General features: G+C 41.0%; 1 protein-coding gene across 2 annotated transcripts in view; it reads left to right on the top strand.

Moving 5' to 3' along the window:
- LOC307035391 (alpha-actinin-4-like) overlaps positions 1 to 23,847 on the top strand; it is a 94,788-nt gene extending 70,941 nt beyond the window's left edge. The window contains exons 4-20 of one of the 2 annotated variants that reach the window (XM_079674617.1): positions 5,186 to 5,272; positions 8,438 to 8,525; positions 9,655 to 9,733; positions 10,152 to 10,233; positions 12,433 to 12,518; positions 14,288 to 14,380; positions 14,526 to 14,651; positions 14,803 to 14,907; positions 15,574 to 15,721; positions 16,357 to 16,507; positions 16,591 to 16,699; positions 16,882 to 17,022; positions 17,513 to 17,695; positions 20,769 to 20,903; positions 21,427 to 21,606; positions 22,195 to 22,341; positions 23,699 to 23,847. In XM_079674617.1, coding sequence (XP_079530743.1) covers positions 5,186 to 5,272; positions 8,438 to 8,525; positions 9,655 to 9,733; positions 10,152 to 10,233; positions 12,433 to 12,518; positions 14,288 to 14,380; positions 14,526 to 14,651; positions 14,803 to 14,907; positions 15,574 to 15,721; positions 16,357 to 16,507; positions 16,591 to 16,699; positions 16,882 to 17,022; positions 17,513 to 17,695; positions 20,769 to 20,903; positions 21,427 to 21,606; positions 22,195 to 22,341; positions 23,699 to 23,827 — 2,069 coding nt within the window. In that variant the 3' untranslated portion in view covers positions 23,828 to 23,847. Of the gene's footprint in view, positions 1 to 5,185; positions 5,273 to 8,437; positions 8,526 to 9,654; positions 9,734 to 10,151; positions 10,234 to 11,303; positions 11,390 to 12,432; positions 12,519 to 14,287; positions 14,381 to 14,525; positions 14,652 to 14,802; positions 14,908 to 15,573; positions 15,722 to 16,356; positions 16,508 to 16,590; positions 16,700 to 16,881; positions 17,023 to 17,512; positions 17,696 to 20,768; positions 20,904 to 21,426; positions 21,607 to 22,194; positions 22,342 to 23,698 lie in introns of both variants that reach the window. The other variant, XM_079674618.1, reaches the window with a different exon arrangement.
- The last annotated feature ends 163 nt before the right edge of the window (positions 23,848 to 24,010 follow it).

Here is a 24,010-nt window from a genome sequence, read left to right as displayed (position 1 = left end):
AAAGATGTGTAGGCTTAACAAGTATTCCATTTCCACAGCACCAAACTGCCCTTCTGTTTACATACACTAACAGGGGTACAGGCTTAAAGCAAATGGATCATCAGAAGAGAACAAATTAACCTCTCTCCTGCTCTATAAGAACAAACGTGACATTCCTGCTACATGACACCACTGATACTGCTGACCATTGAACTCAGTGCCACACACACACACACACACACACACACACACACACACACACACACACACACACACACACACACACACACACACACACACACAGTGAGTCCCTTTCTAAAGAAACGGCCCACTAAAGGTCATCTACTGGAAAGCGTTGGAGACAGAAATGCCAACATTAAAGATGGCAGAGGGGTAAATGGATGTTTGGCAGGGACGAGTTGAAAATGAAGGACTTCCCACAGAAACAGTTTAAAGGACACGTTCCTATTAGGCTTGGGCGGTATGACGGTATTACGGTATACCAGGGTATTTCGAAATACCGTCGGTATGATTTTCAATACCGTGACGTCACAGACTGTGCGCCAAATCATAGATGCGTTTTATTCTATTACACTGACACGGAGTTTTGACAGGGACGACATTGGTTGTAATGCACAGCACGCGCCAGCAGAGGGCAGGGGAGGGCAGTCCGGCTTTCCCGCTCTCAGAGCTCAGCACAGAGCTGAGCTGAGCAAGATCGCGGCAGCATTTGCCGGCCCCGAACTCGGACAACTAGTAAAAAAGAAAAATGCCTCTGCGCCTGTTTGGGACTATTTTGGGTTTACTCGTCGCCAGTGACTTCATCCAGCACAACGAGAGACGGAGGCACTTCTTTGGGAATGTTTAAGACGGGGTGAGTGAGTGTTGACATTTTTTAATCCTATGCAACTGGTTGATGGTTTTGTAGTCGAGGTCGGACGGTTTTAAAAACGAAAGCATTTACGTGCTAAACATTCACGCGAGTAATCCAATGAATCAAATGGAAATAAGGTTTTTAACACATGCACGGAATAATATTGCCAAACTAGTTAGTGAATATAGCAAACTTTATTCAATAAGTGTTAGAAATTAAAATCAATGTTTTAATGGGGAAATGTAGTTTAAACATGCCGTCAGTTTTAATGCTCTTTTATACTGAAAAATCAGAAATTCTTGTGCACAAGCAGTTAAGCTTTTATTCTGAAAATCCTTCATCTACGCATGTAGCATGTGGCTAATATACGATTTCCTAAAGAGGTCAATTTAGTAGCGAAATGATATGGAGTGGTGCAAACCGAAGCCTACTGATTTAACACTACAACTATAGATGTCGAGATACTACCATGCTGAATATTAAATGAAGGTACAGTTTATTTGAATACATTATTGTTTACAGACGAGAGTAGCATGTGACAACATCCGGAATGACCGGAAACCAAACGAGCCGAGAAGTATTTTTTAGAGTATTGATTACAGCGTTTAGAATGTGTTAAATGAAAAGTGATGAAAGAGAATATGAGGAGAAAAGGCGTGTTGAGCATATATTGGATGTGAAAGGAGCCAATCCTCTGTTTAAATGCAACAACGGACATTGGAGACAAGGCGAGCCGGCAGGCGGGGAGGAGCCAGCAGAGGATATATAACAGCACCGGAGGAGAGATCCAACTCTTGGCTTCCCTAACGAGGAGCGGATCACAGCTGTTTGTCTAACTCAGTGGTTCTCAAACTTTTTCTGTCAGGCCCCCCCTTTGGAGAAAAAAAAAAGTCGGGCCCCCCCAACACAAATAGTCAGGCTCAGTGGCGGCGCCAGAAATTTATTTTGGGGGTGCTGTGGGGTAGCTTGACGTTTCATAGAGGGTGCTCAAACATTTAGGGTTTCCCATTAATGTACCGGGCGCTACAGTGGAATTTTCTACTGCAACATTCCCCACGCATATACACAGTGAGACAGTTACAATGAAGGCTCGATAAAGATTTATTTTTAAATATTGAAGTTAAATGCATCAATCTGGAGCACTTTGAGAGCAAAATGAAGAGATCTATGGATACATCACTCAACACCCATATGAAACAGAGCTGTAAACAGATTTAATTTTTCTTTATGGATATTTTACAAATCACCCTTTTAAACGTTATTCTTGTTTTACTGCCATATAGTATTTCATACCTGTTTTTCATTTATTCTCTTATTTTTTTATGACTATAATGATCATATAAACGTGTGCCTCAGAAATAATTGTTTACATTAATCGTGACCAAACCGTTTGAGACCCACTGAGATAACTTAGACTAAAGTGAACTATCTAAACACTGAGAGTCCTTTAGCTCAGGGGTTCCCAACCCCCGGTCCGCGGACTGGTACCGGGCCGTGGAGGTGTTACTGCCGGGCTGCGAAATGGCTGTGAGTTTATCGTAATATTTGCAGAATTAGAAATATTTAAAAATATTTTATCATTGTTCATTTATGCACAGAGAAAGTTACCGGTGCGCCAATAGGAAGTGGAGCACACAGGAGACAACCGTTTAATCGCAGACTGTTATGTTTATGTGGGGAAGTGGCAGTGCATACATTATTTGAGATATATTTCGAACTCGGACTTCATTTTAAGGACATTGCGGCCAGGGGTGTAGAGCTATTTTTTTTATTTGTAAAACCTCCTTCACTTCATGAAATGGCTGCAGCATCAGGAGGCAGCCTCTGAGAAGTGCAGCACCAGCGTGTACACACAGCCTTCACTGTGTTCCCCACTGCAGGCTGCTACGTTTCACACACACACACACCGAACGGCCTGAATATTACCCCTATTACTCGTTGTATGAAGGAAATGTCCGGTCACAAAGGCACATGATGTGTGTGTGTATGTGCTCTGCTCAGCTCCGCTGTGTGTGTGTGTATGTTCGGTGTGTTTGTGTGTGTCCAACAACGGCATTTGTTTTCAAATTACCATGAACAGTAATTACACACATCTGGCCAACTCCATAGGTATGTGGGTGTTCCCAAAATAAGTTAGTTTAATCTTAATCTCGATGTAGTTCTAAATGCTGTCGGAGTGCACCGGAACGAACGCCCCGGTATGACGTTATTATGGCTGGCAAACAAGCCTAGGGGTCTCCCTGACATTTCAGTTATATCAATATGTGTACAGTGGTCCTAATTTGTTTTGATTGTATCCTGGTTTTAAACGTTGTTAATATGTTTTGGATGCATATTGTTCTATTATTTGTTACATACAATGTAACAGCCTTATATTGCCATATTAGGCTATATTATATTATATATTATATTAATATTTGTAAAGCGGTCCTAATTTTTTGTTTTAATTGTATCCTGGTTTTAAACGTTATTAATATGTTTTGGATGCATATTAGTATTTCTTCAGGCTGTTAAAAACAATTAGCCTCTGTTGCCACCTGCTGGTGAGTAAATATTAAAATCAGCTAAAATTGACAACCGGTCCGCACATTTTTTTTAATGTATCTGCCGGTCCTTGGCACAATAAAGGTTGGGAACCCCTGCTTTAGCTCACTGAGTCTCTCAGTCTGACAGGAGAGGACTCTCCTCCACTTTGTTGTTGAAAAAGCTCCTTATATCCGTTAGCGTAGCTCGCTAGCACCAGAAGCTAACAACAACGATCCCCGGTACCAGTGCGCTCTCTCTCGCTCGCGCACACAAAATGGCTCGTTCCACACACACACAGAGCCGAGCTTTAATGAAACACAGAGACCCAGACGTAATAGTACTGCATCATATTATTTTCGAATAAATAATTTTTCAATTTATGATTTTTTTTTTTTTTATCTTTTACATTTTTTCCTCCTGGTCTCTCGCGCCCCCCCTGGTATGCCTTTGCGCCCCCCAGGGGGGGCGCGCCCCCCACTTTGAGAACCACTGGTCTAACTGAACAATATCATGCTTGTGACCAACCCGCGCCTTTTTTAATTAAAGTACCGAATTGAACTTTCACAGAGACTCCATTTAGTCTCCTTTTAAAGCTTCTCTCCTGGTCGGGAGAATAACGAACACAGTTTACATAAGTCAAGTATTTACTTCCGGAAAATGTTTATGTATGATGATATATTGTTAACTTAGCTCACTATGGAAACAACGTCGGACATCTACAAACGCGTCCTGTATCCAATCTCAAAATGTGCCATTTGCACAATGTGTCATGTATGCAGCCCTTGTTTTGCACTTGCGCGCACGTCGCGGCACTTTACGAGCGTCTACCGGCTCGGGCTGCATTTTACACCGAACATATAATATACCGTTCGAAACATCTATTTGCCGCCGAACGCCACCTCACTCAAATCAACCCAAGTCACACCGTCAGTGGCGGCTGGTGGAAAATATTTTTGGTGGGGCTGGCTGTTGATATAGTGAGTAAAAAAAAATTTGGGGGGAGAAATTACCCCTTAAATTGGGACTGATACCGTCATATACCGTATACCACGGTATGATGTCAGCAAGGTATGACGGTATAAAAAAATGATACCGCCCATGCCTAGTTCCTATGTTCTCTTTCTTCAACACTTTTGATCCTCAGGGACCTCAGTGTTAAACCCTAGTGGAAAATGTTCAAATACATGGTTGTAAAGCCTTTTTGGAGGCTAATAAACAAGTGTTGACAAACAAGTCGATGAATAAAAACATAATTTTAGAAAAGTTTTACCGTAAAAATGTAAAACATTATTTATCATGGTTTAAAAACTTGACACACGGCTCCTGTTAAAGAAATCTTAAGGTCATTATGGTAATTGAACATGAAGAATGTTGATAGAATGAGAGCGATGTGGGACAGTGACAGCTGACAGTGAGCGTGATGAAGGGGAACATGAAGCTGGTGAAAGTACAACAGTGTGAACTATGATAGGAATGTGACCCGCACGACATACCTCTCACTAACGTGTATGTCTGTCACACAAAGTCAGTCCTTATAATTAACTACAAATATGTGTCTCTTATACGTGTTCAACAATTCACTGTGTATTTGTAATCTTTTCTTTGAATTATTTTATGAATGAAATCGCTGTGAAAGCTTGTCACTTAAAAAAGCTCTGTATATCTGGCAGCTGTGGGACATTAGTGCAGGTGTGTGGGTATGTTGGCGTTATTAAGTAAGGTTGTAAAAACACGATGTATGGTCCAAAGATGCAGATGTCTAGATGCAGCAAAAACCATATGACACATTTCTGTTTTGTCGTGCAGAGATCGTGGACGGAAACGCCAAGATGACCCTGGGAATGATCTGGACCATCATCCTCCGCTTCGCCATCCAGGACATCTCTGTGGAAGGTACCACTGTGCTCTTTTATCTGCATAAACACATTCAAATGACTAAGTGCCTTGCTGAAGGGCACTGTGACGTCATCACCTTAAACGCAGGGATTCTGAATCCGTATACAACGTCTACAAATATCCATAACTGATGGACACTAAAATCACATAAAATATCTATACATGTATTTCTAAAATTGGAAAGATTCTGAGATAAATCAAGGAAGCTAGCCTACCTTTTCTTTAAGGAAAAATCCTTTTTAATGTGTGTCGTAGAAGTCACTGGCCAACTGAGGAATACTGAAAACCTTTTAATAAAATATAGTTATAGGTACATTTTTTGTTAAAAGTAGTTAAATGTGTTTATGAGTTTTGCATGAATACATGTTGAATATTTTTTCAGGTTTTCCTTTGTGTGTTTACACAATTACAAATAATATAACTTTGCATATGTGACCCGCTCTATCGAAATCAGTCAGAAGTCGCAACGGCTCAATTCAAAAATAAACGTGGATTTGCGGGTGTTTTGTTTGATTGTAAACAAACAAAGTCTTGGCTTTCAGAATATGAAACTTTTATTTCGAAACTCACACGATAAATACATTCTTTAAGCTTGTAAAGGGAAGATGAAAGGCAATCTGCTCTTCCGCAGCGCCGCCCCCCCTCCCTCCGGCTGACATTATGAATGTAAGCGTAGAGTAATCATAAATAACACGGCAGGGTCCGTTACAGTTTGTTTTCATCTGATTTCAATTAAACAATGTCTTGGCTTTCAGAATATTAAACTTGTTTCAGCAAATTCAGATGATAAATACAACTTTGAAGCTTGAAACGGCATAATTACAAGCGGAGAACGGAGTAATTTAACGTCACAGCAGGCATAACAACAGCCGGTGTCAGTCATTATATAATGTGACATATTTCGCTTAATATTTGGAGTACAAAAATAATCCTGATATCATTAGAAAGTTAGGAATCTCCTCTTTCCAGCAGTGTATACAACTCAAAATGTGTCTTCGGGTCAATGCGACTGATTTCGATAGAGCAGGGGCCTCATGTATAACGCCGTCGTAGGATTGATGTGGGAAGGTTGCTTACGTAGTAGAAATCCGAAAAATAGGTCCATACATTTTCCGCCACTTTCCGATTCACTAAACATTGCGTACCAGCGAGGAAAGTGCGTATGGCACTTCCTACGCCGGTTTCCCTTTATAAATCACAACCGACTCGAAATGCGGTGCAGCTTTTGCGGGCTTCACGTAACGCCCATATTTGCCTATAAATAGTCAAAGAAACGCCCTTTCATTCATTCATTCTGACTGACTGCATGAAGAAGATCGCAGGAAATGACGACAGAACAGCTAAAAAAGACATCTCACACCGTGTCAGATTTTGGTTATTTTGGGGAGGTCGAGATAAATCATATTGTTTGGTGGATGCAGTTTGAACCAGAGTAGCAGCATGGAGGTCGGATCGTCACCAAAATAAATAAATAAGTGGTCCGAAAAAGGTTAATGACAAAAATAATACACATAGCCTTCCTCAGGCAGTGTGTTTGTACCGGGGACAGGAGACACCCCCTTGATGAGAAACTGTAAGAAATGATCGGGGAATCCCTCCGGAGTGGAGTCATGACGACTGGATCTGAATTATGTTTTCGTATTTGGTGGTTTGTGTCCCAGCTGTCGATCAGCTGTGCGCAGCGTCTCCACTGCAGCAACTCTATAGCCACCAGTTAAAGGAAATACAACTAATGTGTTGCGTTATATTAGCTGTACAATTTACCACATATGGTGTTTTTAGTTTCCATACCTCCTGTGTTTTATGAGCGACTTATCAAGTCTTGGCAAACGGCATAAAACATGATTAAACATGTATTAAACATATATAAAACCATGCTCGTATCTACAACCTATAGAAATGCAAAACGGCGTCAGTTTAGACGTAATTCTCTCCTCCTGCTTACCGCATCATTTATGAGAAAACATTTAATAACATTAACACAACATATTCGAGGTGGTTTTAAATAACATATCCGTATTTATTTATTTCTCCAAGTTATTTTTTTGTGTGCACTGAGGAGTCTCAAACAGGCGTTTGTTAAATCATTTTAAGATTGGCTTTAATCAATTTGTGAAAATGTATTCTTCATATATGATAAATGAGAGGTAACATTTTATTTATGGTATTATTTCCACATATTTCTCTCCATTCTTCCTTCTGCCAACGGTGTCACAGTTTCTCGTCTCTCCCGTTTTTGTGCTTAGTGCGTACGCATTGGTCAGAGTTTGCGTGGAGGACCGCACGTTTTCCCGCCAAGTTAGTATTTTATACATTTCAAACATTGCGTAGAAACTGCCGTACGCCATCTTTTGAGCGTATATCCCTTTATAAATGAGGCCCCAGGTCACATATGTGTGTGTGTGTGGTTTCTTGTTGATCTTACTATGTTGATTGTTTCGTGACGTTGGATTTTTTGTTTTATAGTATTAACGATTATTTATGTGGTTAAATGTTTTAAAATGCCTGTTGATGTTCATGCTGTTGAGGTGATGTTGCATTTAAAGAAACATTTATTCTGGTTATATAAGACTCAAACTAAAGTTGATTACCATTATCACATGATCTGTCAATGTGATTTTCATCTAGTTTACCGTTTGGTCAATATTTTCTCAAAGTGCCCGTCACAACGTCTCACAGTCCAACGTGACATCTAATTTTCTGCGACCAACATTAATCCCAGTAGGCTGGATTTAGAACAATGAATAGACTTTTAATTCCAGCATTAAACCTTGATAAGGCGCACACACACTCAGAGGGCGTTTGCTGATGATAATTCTGCGTGATGAATGTGTCCCTCGCTCAGAGCTATGACGACTCTGATGGGGTTTAATTAAAGCTGTCTGTTGGACTCATCATGGTGGGTGTGGGCCACTATAAGACTCAATATGTAGTGATATGTTTGTGTTCTCCATGTTAGTGAGGAGATGTGTGTGTGATGTTTGTTCAGGCACATGTAGTAAACCAAAACATCTTTGTACTGTCCGTCATCTGAGGACTGAGTGGTTTATCAGCTCCCTCAGAAAGCAGTATACTTCTCTCTGAGACGTCACACTAACACATGCCTCCTGCTACTCTTCTTCTCTCCTGCTGCTGCTCCTCTTCCTTCTTTCCTCACTACAGAGACCTCTGCCAAGGAGGGTCTTCTCCTTTGGTGCCAGAGGAAGACTGCTCCCTACAAGAATGTCAATGTGCAGAACTTCCACATTAGGTAATACACACAATCCCACTCTTACTGTAGGTGTCGAAGTGGAGTGATCTAGTGTCAATAGTCTTCATTCTTAGAAGAAAGCTGTTGACAGTCACTATTAATGTTCACAACACATTTAATAAAAACCTAAAAGTTCTGATGTAACATCTCTTTCAGAATTCAGCTCTGTCTGAAGGTTATAACATCTTTGAAAACAGTCCAACGGTCTGCAGTGAAACCCTGAAAGAAAACATATGTAGGATCTAAGAATAAACTAATGAACAAAAAGAGACTCTCACTGGCTATATATAGTGGAATATAAGTGAATATTTTGTTGAATATGATTATATATTTATATATATATATATATATTTACTTCATAAGCTAAATGTTAAATGGAAGCTTAGTGCTCCGTATATAAAATGAAACAAACTACTTTAATCGTGTAGAAGGGTCGCCCCCTGGTGGAGTAACTACAACATGTTTCACTGTTTAGTGTGAAGCCACTTCCAGGAGTATGTGAAGATTTAAAAAGAGTGAAGGGACAGATTCAGAAGCTTTCAAAGTGCATATTGTACAGTTACTGTATACAGCTCACAGAGTACAGGTTACAGGCCGAGAAGACGAGTGTAGAGGAGAGCAGGTTCAATGTCTACAAGGGGGGCGGGACCGCGGTTAAGAAGACGCACACACACACACACACACACACACGCATATATATATATATATATATATATATATATATATATATATATATATATATATATATATATATATACAGGCACGACAGAGGACATGCAATATACACACAACAGGACACACATGTAGGATTGTTTAGTCACCAGGTCAAAAATGTATTTCACACTTTCAGTTGCAACAACGATCTGTTGTTATGTTGGCGTGACTTCCTGTTGCCTCCAGCTCAGTGAAAGCATTGTGTATCAATTTCTCACGCTGTGTGACTTTGAAATCTTTAGGAAACTGTACTCACTCTATATGGATTATTCACAGGGTCAGTATATGATACAGGAAATGGTCCCCGGTGAAGTATTTGTAAAATGAAAAGGGATTTATTGGCACGTTAACCCAGCTTCTGCAGATCAGACGAGGCTCAGTGAATGATCTCTGGTGTTCATGTTCTCTCTAACAGCTGGAAGGACGGTCTGGCCTTCAACGCTCTGATCCACAGACACAGACCCGACCTCATCGACTACGACAGCCTCAGAAAGGTACACACACACACACACACACACACACACACACACACACACACACACACACACACACACACACACACACACACTCACACTCACACTCACACTCACACTCACACTCACACTCACACACACTCACACACTGCATTTAGCTGACGCTTTTATCCAAAGCAACTTACAATAAGTGCGTTCGACCAACAAGATACAAACTTGAAGAAAACAGAATCATATAAGTACATCATGTTTCATAGAGCTAAAACATTTCAAGTGCTAGTCAACTGGCTTTAGATAAGCCAGCCCTTTACACACACTTTATTTAGCTTTGCATATTTTGAAGCAAAGTCGTAGTTATGCTGTCGTTAAAAAAAATCTAACATTAAACTTTCTACTAATAAAAAGTAGGACTTAGCAATTGTTCTGTGTGCTTGTTTAGGACGACCCTGTGACTAACCTGAACAACGCCTTTGAGGTGGCTGAGAAGCACCTGGACATCCCCAAGATGTTGGACGCAGAAGGTAGGTCTGGAGCTGAGAGCTGTCTGTCACACTGCGTTTACATGAGCAACACAGCGACTGGGATGTGAACAGGCAGCAGTTAATAAAGCATGACTCATTCTCTAACTTTAAGACCCTTATTATCATGTCATTTACATTTGGTAACTACTCATACTCCAGTTTTCAGTTTCAATCACTGAAACAGCACTTACATTGTATCATTTACTACAGTTCAAAAGTGTGGGATGTCAAATAGGAATACTCTATATTTCCAAATACCCTTTCATGCTTTTAGCTTTTAAAAGAAAATAATAAATGTTTAATAATGAGTGTGTTTTGTACATGTAGAAGAAACACCACTCAAATGTCAAACTGAATTCTTAGATGAAATGAGTACATGTGGTGTGATCATTCTAACTTTTCTCCCCCCATTCATTTAACAATACAAACTTGAAATGGTTTTGTCTATTATTTTGTGTTGTTAGTCAGTAATATATTTTCTAATGCACATTGGTATCATTAAGAGTACAGGAGTAAAAAGTGACAGTATTTAGTGTTGAATTTAAAACTCACTTCCATTCCAGTCTGTGTTAATGTGAATATAAATGTTGCCACTGATCCCTAACTCACTGTATCCGTTTATATGAAACCCCCCCCCCAGCGTTTCTGATTGTAATGTTTTATCTGTGTGTATGAGGGGTACACTCATATGAGCAGTAAGAGCTTTTCTCAATATTTATGTATTTATTTATTTTCTTCCACACATAAAATGTTGTTGGTTTCCTTGCAAACTTTTATTTCCTCCCCCGAAAACTTAGAATATTCATAAAAAAATAAGCACATAGGTGTTTTAATAAATATATGGATATACCCTTGTACATACTGTAAAGTTAATTCTGCTTGTCCTCTTGTGTTTCTTCTGTTTGTGTATGAGGCTCTGATTGTGTTTCTGTCTGTTAACAGCTTGTTAAGTGTGTGTAAAATATGTGAGTGCATGTACCAACATGTGTGTCGTGTTGTGTTTATCCCATGTCTTGCCTGTATTAGTGTGTGAGTGTCTTCTTAACCACGGTCTTGCCCCCACCTTGTAGACATTGTGAACACTGCTCGTCCAGATGAGAAAGCCATAATGACTTATGTGTCCAGTTTCTACCATGCCTTCTCTGGAGCACAGAAGGTACCCTCTGACCCCTGATGTATAACCCCCCTCCCCCCCCCATTACTAACAGGGTGCTGCTACCTGTCCAGCATGGCTGCTCTCTCTCCACAGCCTGCAGAGTCTCAATAAGAACACTTTGGGACACAAACACTCAGCAATACACACACAGTCTGATTGTAGCTGTGCTGGTGACAGCAGTAAATACTCCCTCCACTCTGTTGTGATGTATTGTCAACAGAGTGAGTGGAATACTTTGATAATTATTAGCAGATGAAGGATTAGAACTTTGTAGCAGCAGTGTAACATATTGGTGCTGTAAGTAGCAAAACAAAGTGTGGGTGTTTTCTCTTTGGTTTGGTTCACTTGGTCTTTTGAGAATGTGTCTTAGTCATCCTCCAAATGCAACTCATCTAGTTAGGTGTAACATGAAGTTCATTTGATTTCAAAGTAATTTCAATTACTGCTGGATTAGTACTATGATGTTTATGTGCATGAAGAATCAGACGACTCTATTCTGCAGTTTGCCTTCAATTATTATTGTCATGCTCTGATTTCTACACTTAAAACCAGAGCTAAAGATTGGATTATTTGTATTATTATTATCAGTATTATTTGTTGTTAAATGTAGAAAGATGGTTAAAGTTATTTCTGTTTTTATTCTTTTTTTATTTATGGATAGGGTTGATCACTTTTTATTTCTTAGAGCAGTTTATAATGCCACCTGATTATTAAAGACATCATTCTCAGCTGCTGAATGAACCAAACTAAACCTCACTCTCTGAGAAGAGTGTTCTGAGTAAACCTCTTCCTCAGAGCTGCTTTGGCAGCTCATGTGCGTGTTTGTGTCCCAACCTGGAACTTGTGGCTGCGTCGTCCGAGGGGGGGGGGGGAACAGGAGGAAGCTGTGGACCTAAAGAGTCCTCCCTCACTCTCACGCCCTGCAGGAGCGAGCTCATGTAGCTCTGGGTAGCTTTGGCTTCACTCTCTCTCTCTCTCTCTCTCTCTCTCTCTCTCTGCTTGCCTTCCTGGTGAACCGCTCCCCCTCGCTGGGTGCTGTGTAGACATCGTGGGTACGCTGCGGCCGGATGAGAAGGCCATTATGACCTATGTGTCCTGCTTCTATCACGCCTTCTCTGGCGCTCAGAAGGTGAGCTTCTCACCCTTCAGACTGACTTCAACAGTGCAGAAGAAGAAACTCCAGTTATTCCAGACTGAGAGAAGATAGGGAGCAATGTCTTCAGATAGGATCAGAAAATGGGTCAAATCCCAGAAACATCTGGAAATGTTTCTCAAAATATTAAATAGATTAAGCTAACCATGGAACCTGGCTAGAATCCTTAATAAGGAAATCATATTTCCCCATGCATAAGTAAAGGAATAATATATCTAAAAATAGCAACACTGTTTGATTATTTTCCTCAGTACAAGATCATTACTAATGTTCTTTTAATTGGACTGTTTTTCAAACTCTACCACATATGCAAAGTAGTCATTTGTTTCAAGTCACATATTCAAGAATATCCTGATAACTGAAATTCACCACAAATGACTCATTGTGAGTGTTTTATTATCTCAATCCATGATAAAATTAATTAGCCATCCCCAGAGAATTCTGCTTTATATTCCTCCTCACTGGATAAGACTTGTTCACAGGGAAACTCAGGGAATATCAACAGGATAGGAAAGCCAGCAAACGCTCTCTCATGCTTCTGTTTCAGCTTCTTTGGACATTGACTGTGTTTCCCCAAAAAGGTTTTACTTTATGGTCTGGATTTCAATTCCCAAACTCACGTCAGTACTGTAATCCTCCTGCATGACCACCATGTGCCTTCACTGGATTGTTGTGGGTGTCAAATGTATCAAGTTTCCACTGAAATTCTGAATACATGTAGGTAGAGCAATGTGTTGTTTACTGTGGGAAATGATGTTGAATGATGGAATAATGTAGTTAGCCAGCATCAATGCATTGAACCCCTGCAGTGTAATCGGCCCTGAAGTTTGATTTAAAATGAATTTCATTGACTATAAATTACTGTATGTCCTTTTTAGATTCTACTCTATCGAGAGCAACTGTTTCCATAGCAGTAGTCTGCCATTCAGAAAATTAGACTATTAGAATTCAGTAATTAACCAATCAGAATGGAGAATTGAACAAAACCATGTGATTAAACCAGATAATGGTACTGATGGGTGTTTGGGAGGGATCTCTTTTATCACTGTGGGGAACATGACTAATGTCCTTCCAATTCTCATCTAATAACACTTGTCATTCCAAATGTTTGTTTTATTTTGTGATGTTATTTAAATGTATATAGAATACATTGGTTAAGAATGTAAAGTAATATGATGGAACAGGGTTTTTAGTACAGATTATATGTGAAAAGTGTGTACTGTTTTTGTTTTATTCCAGTGTTACAGTAGTGTAATATCGTAGGCAGCCGTGCTGGTGTGGACAGCAGTGCGACAGAAACTGTAACTAGACGTATGGACTGACTCCTGAGTTTTGGCGGGAGACGCATGGAGCTTTAAACGCACTTATTGATTTTATTTATTTTTAGCACATTAAACTAACCATGTGCAGCTTGAGCATGTTTTATCAGTCAAGTGTAACCTCCATTTGACTTTGATTGAGTCATTTACACTTTTCTAAAAATAACGTGACCTTAAGGTTAGTTTTATTTCTGTTCACTGCCTGTGTGTGGATTGTGCTCGCACAAATAAAAAAAAAAACAGAAGTGATGAATTATTCTAACAGAAATAGATTGAGGAAATTATAATGAGCAGTAGACACTGTTTGATTTAGAGACTCTTAACGCTTAGCTACAGTGAATGTCTCACTAAGAGTGGAGTGGACCTGATGTCAGCATGTTCTATCCAATCACTGCGAGCGCTACTCATCACTCTGTTTTCTGATAGGCTGAGACAGCCGCCAACCGTATCTGCAAAGTGCTGGCTGTCAACCAGGAGAACGAGCAGATGATGGAGGACTACGAGAAGCTGGCCAGTGAGGTGAGGAGACTTTATTCATCTACCTGACTCTACACTTTTCATTTTATTTTGATGTTTTGTAATTAAGTTTAGTTACTGATCAAGTGTCAGAGCCTTGTTTCCTGACAATCTGATTGTATTTCCTGTCTGGTCTCCTCCTGTTCAGCTGCTGGAGTGGATCCGCCGGACCATCCCCTGGCTGGAGAACCGGACCCAGGAGAAGACGGTGACTGACATGCAGGCCAAGCAGGAGGACTTCAGAGACTACCGCTGTGTCCACAAACCCCCCAAGGTAACAGAGCTCCTCAAATGCTCTCTACTCACACCATGAAAATGGTTTCTCACTTCCATCCTGACCACAGTCCTTATTCTAAGAGGTAAGAGGTTTTGTTTCCTCTACTGAATGGCTGACACTGTGAAACCTCTTCCCCTCTTTTCCTCAGGTCCAAGAGAAATGCCAGCTGGAGATCAGCTTCAACACTCTGCAGACCAAACTGAGACTCAGCAACAGACCTGCCTTCATGCCGTCAGAGGGACGCATGGTGTCTGTATGTACACCTACATCTCACTCTGAGTCCCATGAAAAGATTCCATATCACAAGACATTTGAATTATATTTGTATATCTTACAGACAGCAGGAAATCTGCTTACCCTTATTAAAAATATATAGATATGCAATACATAAATAGGACAAGTGTGCTCTCCACAAAGATTTTCATCTACACCTAAACCTGCATTGAAACATTTTATTATGTAAACAACCTTTGTGTCAGCCTCAAGCCTCACAGAACACGTTAGCATCCGTTGAATTTTCAACTACTTTTATTTTAGTTTTGACTTTTTCATTTCATGTTGCTGGTTTTAACAGAAGTAGCATATAGTTAAGTCAGGTGTAAAATGCACAACATCCTTTCCTGTCTCTTGTGTGTATATATATCATGTTTTGTGCATTTGTCCATGACACTGACATTCTTTAATAATTCACTTTTTGCCATTACACGGTGAACAGAAATGTCTCAGATCAGCTTTAAGTCTAGTTCTCTTGAATGATTCAACCCAATAGAGGGTTTAGTTTCACACCATTACACTTCTTTACAGTTTGGAATGACTGCTAGTAGGTGGGCTGTTCTTCTACTGTCATGGACTACAAACTGGTGCATTATGTGCTCTGCAGTGAAGGAATGGTATAATAACAGCTGCTGTTTTCTCTCAGGACATCAACGGAGCGTGGTACACTCTGGAGGGAGCAGAGAAGGGCTACGAGGAGTGGATCCTCAGCGAGATCAGACGTCTGGAGAGACTGGAGCATTTGGCAGAGAAGTTCCACCAGAAGTCTAAAATCCATGAGTCCTGGACCGACGGTGCATTAACGCTTAATCACACACACATTCACCCTTTGTAAAATACCACAAACTGTAGTCCCCCCCCTCGATGATCAAGTTGAATCCCCTTTTTGGCAAAAAAAATCAATTTCCATTCATTCCAAGAGAAAAATCCCTCTTCTCTATCCAACTGTACATATTGTTAGTAAATCAAATAGTACAATTACTAAACACTCATTTGATATTTTATTGAACCAGTCTGTGTTCTTCACAAAGAGAGTAGCTGATGCAGATTGTTTGAAATATACACTTGAAGCTCATATTTGTTTTTGAAGTAAATTGCTGTGTTGGCTTCAGGTGATGAAATCTATTACTTAGTATCTTTGTTTCCTTGACTTTTATAACCAATGTCAAATCAACACTAATGTTGGCTACATCTACATGAAATATACTGGTCAAAAAAAGATAAGACGGACATTTAGTTAAAAAAAAATATCTTTGCCAGTTTCTTTTTAAATGTTGTAAACAAAGTAGAGGGGATAAAAGGTTATAGACTGACTGCAAAATAAAAACGATTAAAAACACTAAAAGTGAATACAGTATAAAGCAGCTGACCAAATGAACCCTCCCAGAGAGCAGCAGGTTAAGTTATTAACATGATGCTCTCTGTGCAGGTAAGGAGGCCATGCTGACCCAGAAAGACTACGAGACTTGCACCCTGTCCGAAGTCAAGGCGTTGCTACGGAAACACGAGGCCTTTGAGAGCGACCTGGCGGCCCATCAGGACCGAGTGGAGCAGATCGCCGCCATCGCACAGGAGCTCAAGTAAGGAGGCAGAAAGGAAGTGGAGGAGACTCATGTATCTGTGTGATAGCATCTTTTATAAATCTGCTCCTCCCTGCCTGCAGCGAGCTGGACTACTACGACTCTGCCAGCGTCAACGCTCGCTGTCAGAAGATCTGTGATCAGTGGGACAGCCTGGGGGCCCTCACCCAGAACCGCAAGGAGTCTCTGGAGGTACCTCTCTCTCTCTCCCAGTTATGTGTGTGTGATCACATATAGATTGACTGATGCAATCAGATGGCTTTAATGCCCCAGTGCCAAATGCAAAAATAATAATATTCCCAGTGTCTAATAAAGTCCTAGAACAACTTTATCAAATATTAATATCAAAACATTTGAATTCTGTGCGTCCACAGAGGACAGAGAAGCAGCTGGAGTCCATCGATGAGCTGTACCTGGAGTACGCCAAGAGAGCAGCGCCCTTCAACAACTGGATGGAGGGAGCAATGGAGGACCTGCAGGACATGTTCATCGTGCACAACATCGAGGAAATCCAGGTAACACAGGAGGGGGGTGAATTACTGCTTTGTCCTGGACATATGCACAAGAGGAATTACTGAAGAAAGAAGGGTTGTGCGATATGAAGAAAAATATCACAATATTTCTGATCAAATACCTCTATTTATATTCCAACATTATAGTAGGGTTAACTTTTTTGTGCTTTCGCAACATATTTACAGAATAATATTATTGTAAAACAAAATAAGGCAAATAAGCTGCTCGAACAGTCTGGTACATTTGTAAAAATGATCACTTTACTGCAGCCTTTAAAACCAGGAACAGACAACACTTGTTCAATGTAACAATTTCAGAAATCAAGCACAATATCTAGTCTCATATCACAATTGGATATAAAATGAATATATTGACAACCCTAAATAAATGTGAATTATACAGTACTGGGAGCAAAATAACATAATATAATGTGAGATGAACTATACCTGGCTAAACTGCTGCAGGTAAAACCAAACGTTGTTCCCCCCTCAGGGTCTGATCACAGCCCACGAGCAGTTCAAGTCCACCCTGGCGGAGGCCAACAAGGAGCGGGAGGCCATCCAGGCCATCCAGGCGGAGGTGCAGAAGATCGCCCAGAGCAACGGCATCAAGCTGAGCGCTGCCAACCCCTACACCACCATCACCCCGCAGAGCATCGACAGCAAGTGGGAGAAGGTGGGCTGTGGCCTGGACTTCCTGGGGATTATACCTGCACAAAGCTTATGCAGTTTATACCCCCTTGAGTTTAAATGTACTAGTGTAGTGCAATACAAATTGTAAATGTATTGTATCTCCCTCGGATTTGGGTGTTTTTTTAAAAGCAGCAGGGAAGGAACACCACTCCGTCATATCTGCCTCCTACACTTATTTCTTTGTGTCCATTTTTTGGTGGGGGATAAACTCCCTACAGTAAACCAATAATAGCCACTAACACTAATGCTGCTTTTAAAGTGTGCATACCAGGGGCCGTATTCACAAAGGATCTTAGGGCTAAAAGTAGCTCCTAACTGGCGAATTTAGGAGAAACTCCTAAACATAATGGGTGTGTCAGTCTTAAATGTAGGACTCCTAATTTTATTCTCTAAGAGCAATTCACAAAGTATTTTAGGCCTAAAAGTAGCACCTAAGTTTAGGAGAGCTTAAAAGTCCTCGAGAGGAATCCTAACTCAGTAAGACCTATTCACAAAGAATCTGAAAATGGCTGCGAGACGAAATGTTTTGGAGACAATGGAAGACTGTGAATTGATCAAGAGATATAGGCTAAATCGTGAGGGTATCAAACTTGTTGTGGAATTAGTGCGGGATGCAATAACATCCCGACTAACAGGAATAACCCGATAAGTCCGGAAATAAAATGTTTGCCAACACTACGATATTTAGCAAGAGGGAAAATGCAACTTTGCAATGCCGACGATTTAGGGATATCGCAACCATCAGTCAGCCGTGCCATAAACCAAACCATCAACGCGCTCTCTCGACCACATATCATCCAACAGTTTATCCGGTTTCCTTTGGACAATCAACAACTACACAGGATCAAAGCCAACTTCATGGCAATTGCAGGTATGCCCAGTGTGGTCGGTGCTATTGACGGGACGCACATAAAAATAATTCTGCCATCAAAGGATGAGGACGTGTTCGTCAATAGAAAGAAAGTAGCCTTCATTCCATCAACACGCAGATTGTTTTCATTCATCATGATAGGGGGACTTGAACGGCGGTATAGGCTGTTATTGAAAGTGTTTAAGTGCTGGAAATATGCTCATTGGATAATAGTTTGCAGGGTGCTTTTAATTGCCTCCTTGATTTAATGCAATTTACGTATTTTTATTGTTTGCTCTCTCTCTTTAACGTGCATATACAACGTCATTATCGTGGTCTGCACAAACTTGTCATCATGCGTGTATTCTGCTAACTGCACTGTCCATAACTATTTGATAGGAATACATTTCTAGCCTAGGCTATTTCCTTATTTTTCGGTGATTTAGTGGGCTCGTTTGTGGGATGTTGCGGATGAGTTTCACCGAGACCGCCTGATCTGAACAACCAATCACCGTACTGACCGCTTCTAAACTCATGCACGAGAATCGACGTAATCCATAGCAACGGCGCGTCACTCTTAGTGATTTATCCTTAGTATGAGTAGGTCTCAGCGGCTTTGTGAATAACTTTTAAGAAAAAACTCCTACGTAAAATGTTTTAGCGCGAGTTAGGAGCACTCCTAGCGGTAAGATAAAATGCTTTGTGAATATGGCACCAGGGCCTCATTTATAAATCCTTGCGTAGGATTGGCGTGGGAAGGTTGTTTACATAGGACAAAGCAAATAAACACGCACAGACATTTTCCGATTCATAAAAGACTGCGTACCGGCGCAGGACTTGCAATACGACACATCCTACGCCGGTTTCCCTTTATAAATCCCAATCGACTCGAAATGCGGTGCAGCTTTTGCGGGCTTCACGTAACGCCCATATTTGCCTATAAATAGTCAAAGAAACGCCCATTCATTCATTCATTCATTTTGACTGACTGCATGGAGAAGATCGCAGGAAATGACGACAGAACAGCTAAAAAATACATCTCACACCGTGTCAGATTTTGGTTATTTTGGGGAGGTCGAGATAAATCATATTATTTGGTGGATGCAGTTTGAACCAGAGTAGCAGCATGGAGGTCGGATCGTCACCAAAATAAATAAATAAGTGGTCCGAAAAAGGTTAATGACAAAAAAAATACACATAGCCTTCCTCAGGCAGTGTGTTTGTACCGGGGACAGGAGACACCCCCTTGATGAGAAACTGTAAGAAATGATCGGGGAATCCCTCCGGAGTGGAGTCATGACGACTGGATCTGAATTATTGTTTTGTATTTGGTGGTTTGTGTCCCAGCTGTCGATCAACAACTATATATCCATAATCCACCAGTTAAAGGAAATACAACTAATGGTTTGTGTTATATTAGCTGTACAATTTACCACATGTGTTTCTTAGTTTCCATACCTCCTGTGTTTTACGAGCGACTTATCAAGTACAGTAGGCTATTGGCGAACGGCATAAAACATGATTAAACATGATAGTATATAAAACCATGCTCGTATCTATACAACCTATAGAAATGCAAAACGGCGTCAGTTTAAAGTAATTCTGTCCTTCCATTTACCGCATCATTTATGAGAAAACATTTCTTAACAAGATCCTGATTATCTCATACAAAGCTCTAAACGGCCAAGCCCCAGCCTACATCAGCGAGCTCATTCCACCACACCAAAACACTCGTTCGCTGAGGTCCTCTGACCAGGGGCTTCTGGCAGTGCCCAGGACCCGACTAAAGACCAGGGGGGACCGGGCGTTTGGGGCGGCCGCCCCTAGACTCTGGAACGCACTTACCCCGGTCCTGAGATCGGCTCCCTCCCTCAACCTGTTCAAGGGACACCTAAAGACGCACTTATTTAAGCAGGCGTTTGAGCAGTCTTAGGCCGTTCATCACGTCACTGTCCTGTCACTGTCGATCACTGGTCCTCTTGCACTTGGTTTCATGTTTGTATATTGTTTTTAAGTTTTTATTCTATTTTCCTGTCATGTTATGCTTTGTTATTATTATGCCTTAGTGCCATATTGGCCTAATTGTTTTGACTGCTATATTTTGTACAGCACTCTGTGCATTCGTGCTGGGAGGGGTGCTTTAGAAATAAACTTTTACTTACTTACTTACTTAACAAGAGAACATCATCGCGTGTGTGTGTTGCAGGCGATGGGCATGGTGCCCCTGCGTGACACGGCCCTGCAGGAGGAGCTGAACAAGCAGAACAACAACGACAGTCTGAGAGCCAAGTTCGCCACGCAGGCCAACACGGTCGGTGCCTACATACAGGCAAAGATGGAGGTAATGAGGATCAGTGTGAGAGTTCAGAGCTTTACTGAAGTTAAACCCTGCTCAAGGTTTCAACGTTTTAAGACAGCTCAAGGCTTTTGTGCCAGTTTCTAAATGTATTGACTCACTATGTTTATATATCACTTGTTTTTGAATTGTTCCTTTGAAATGCTGAACACACACTGCTTAACCCAGAACCATTCATGCCAATACAGCTTCATCATATATTTTGAAGCTTCCCCTGCTGCACATTCACTGTTTTTTTTTTTTTTAACTGAGCTTCTGCAACTCATTGTGAGCATTTTAATGTTGAAATAATGAAAGGAAAATACACCAATCTACCCTTCACTCAAATAATGAGCTATTTTCACACTTGCTTCAAAAGAAAGGGTTAAAGGAAAAAATGATTTAGTGCTGGATTAAGGGTTTTATAAAGAATCAAACATTGCTGCATGATATGGTGGATGTCATGTCTTCTTAAATCAGTGTATTTGTAGGATAAACAGGATAGTAAACACTGTTTGTGTGTCTGCAGGAAATTGGCCGGATATCCATTGAGATGAACGGCACTCTGGAGGACCAGCTGACCAACCTGAGGGATTACCAGACGTCCATCATGTCCTACATGCCAGAGATCAACACCCTGGAGGGCTCCCACCAGCTCATCCAGGAGGCCCTCATCTTCGATAACCAATACACCTCCTACACAATGGAGGTAACTTCACACATACATCTCAAGCCTTAAGGAAGAATCCACTCTATCACTGCTGCCCGCTGCTTTTTTAAGGATACTCATTTGCCAACTCATAGAGTCCTATTGTGAACCCAGAAATGTGGAGTACCCCAAAGTTTTATGTTATAAATGTATAGAACAAAATCAATTATAGAAATCAATTTTTGACGTTTGCAGGATCAACAATGGCAGTTTTAACTAGGAAATGTCCATATTTGTACTCTCTGTGGGCTGATTTTGATGAATCTTTGGTCCATTTAAAGTTTAAGGTGAAGGATCATTTAGATTGCAAAGATTGCTTATCTAATTGAAAATAAATTATCCACAGTAGAGATATTCATTTTCAATTTGTGATTCTATATCCAATGGTCGCAACACTACTTTTGCTATTCAAAATCAACACACAGATACAAATGTGCCACTTTAGATCCTGAAATCACAGTGCTTGGGATTACACTATAAGCACATAAAAGCAGTTTGTTTTAATAAGATTCCCTCTGTACATTCCCTAAGGTCGGTACAGAGAGTAAAACTCTGAGAGACAATGAGTAACATCTTCCCCCCCTGCAGCACCTGCGTGTGGGCTGGGAGCAGCTGCTGACCACCATCGCCAGGACCATCAACGAGGTGGAGAACCAGATCCTGACGCGTGACGCCAAGGGCATCAGCCAGGAGCAGCTCTATGAATACCGCGCCTCCTTCAACCACTTTGACAAGGTCAGGGGCCGAGCTGCGGGGCCGAGCTGACAAAAACATTTATGATACCTACACGTTATGGATAGTCTCTATAGATGATCTTTTACCAACTAACCACGGTCACATGACTTTATCATCACCACTGCTAAACTAAGATCTATTCAGGGTGATGACGTTTAGTGATTTCATTTAGCTACTTCTAGGCAACCGCCCTTTTACGACACATGGAAGCTTCAGAATTTAAGAACAAAATCAGAGCAGTAAATATAAATACATATACTCTTGACACAATGGTAATGCATGCATGCTACACCACTAGGACAACAACAAATTAAGCCCTCAACCCAAAACTTTGTTTTTTTCATGGTATTGCCTTATCTATGGCATATGTATTCATATATGACTGTACATTAACTGTCATAAAAGTTTGTGTTTTGATGTGAGGATTTAGCCCTTTCTATATAAATGTATAACTTGATGAATGAATGTTTAGACCTTACAAGGGAATGAGAGAGGAGCCAAGCGTGTGAGTATCCATCCTGATTTTAGTAACTAGCACAAGTCGGGTGGGGGTGAAGGTCAGGTGTTAGCAGAGCACAGTGTTTGTTGCGGAGAGGGCAAAGAGTGAGGAAAAGAGGCAGCTTTTCTATAAATGAATCTTTATGTTAATGTCAGGACATTGATGCAGTTTAGTTTTAAAATAATCTATCTGCGGTACTGTTCACACAACTGGTGCCTAGTTGGGGGTAAAAAGCAGAGTATGTCAGCAAACCTCTGTGTCCATTGGTCGTTTCAAACATTGGCTCTTTGAGGGGAAGGGAGTGGGTAGGCTTCCCCATCATTCACCATCTCACACCACTATGTGTGTGTCACTGTGTTTCCTGTGGTCACCCATCACATCAGTGTTATTCTACAGCATGATACTAGAACCTTTTAAATGTCCCACAATCCACAATGTGAACCTCTTTTAAATAGAGGACATACTGACTCCTCGATTATTATATTCTAATATAATATATTTTAGAAGAATGCATGTGGCTCTCAATTACACATTTATAGTATTCTTCTGTATTACCAAGCAGAAACCCTTTCAGTTTTTTCAAAGTGAATTTTTAGTATAACTCTGTGAAACCATTTATAAGTGTTTCATTATTACCTCGGGATGTGTTGAAAAGGAGTCTGGGGCCATCATGACTTCCTGTTGAGTTCTGTGTGTTGACATTGTCTAAACATCAGTGAATGTCTGTGTGTCTCCATCCTCCATGTCTCCATCTCCTCCCTGCATGCTGTGGATCTCATGGTCACCACCATCCCTGTGTTGTGATTGGTTCATCCTCATGACGTGGCGCTCTGTTATTGGCTGTTTGTCTGGTCTCAGGATCACAGTGGGGCTCTGATGGCCGAAGAGTTCAAGGCCTGTCTGATCAGTCTTGGCTACGATGTGGAGAACAACAAGCAGGTAGGATCTGCAGCGTGGGCGGAGCCAAGAGGTGGGGTTAGACTCTGAGCCAAGAGGTGGGGTTAGACTGTGAGCCAAGAGGTGGGGTTAGACTGTGAGCAGAGAGGTGGGGTTAGACTGTGAGCAGAGAGGTGGGGCTAGACTGTGAGCAGAGAGGTGGGGTTAGACTGTGAGCAGAGAGGTGGGGTTAGACTGTGAGCAGGAGCGCTGACCACACACTGAAGCTGTCTG

This window comes from Notothenia rossii (genome assembly GCF_949606895.1).
Source record: "Notothenia rossii genome assembly, chromosome: 4".
NCBI classification, from domain to species: Eukaryota; Metazoa; Chordata; class Actinopteri; order Perciformes; family Nototheniidae; genus Notothenia; species Notothenia rossii.
The sequence above is the reverse complement of the archived record's forward strand: the minus strand, read 5'-3'. Positions and strand labels throughout refer to the sequence as shown.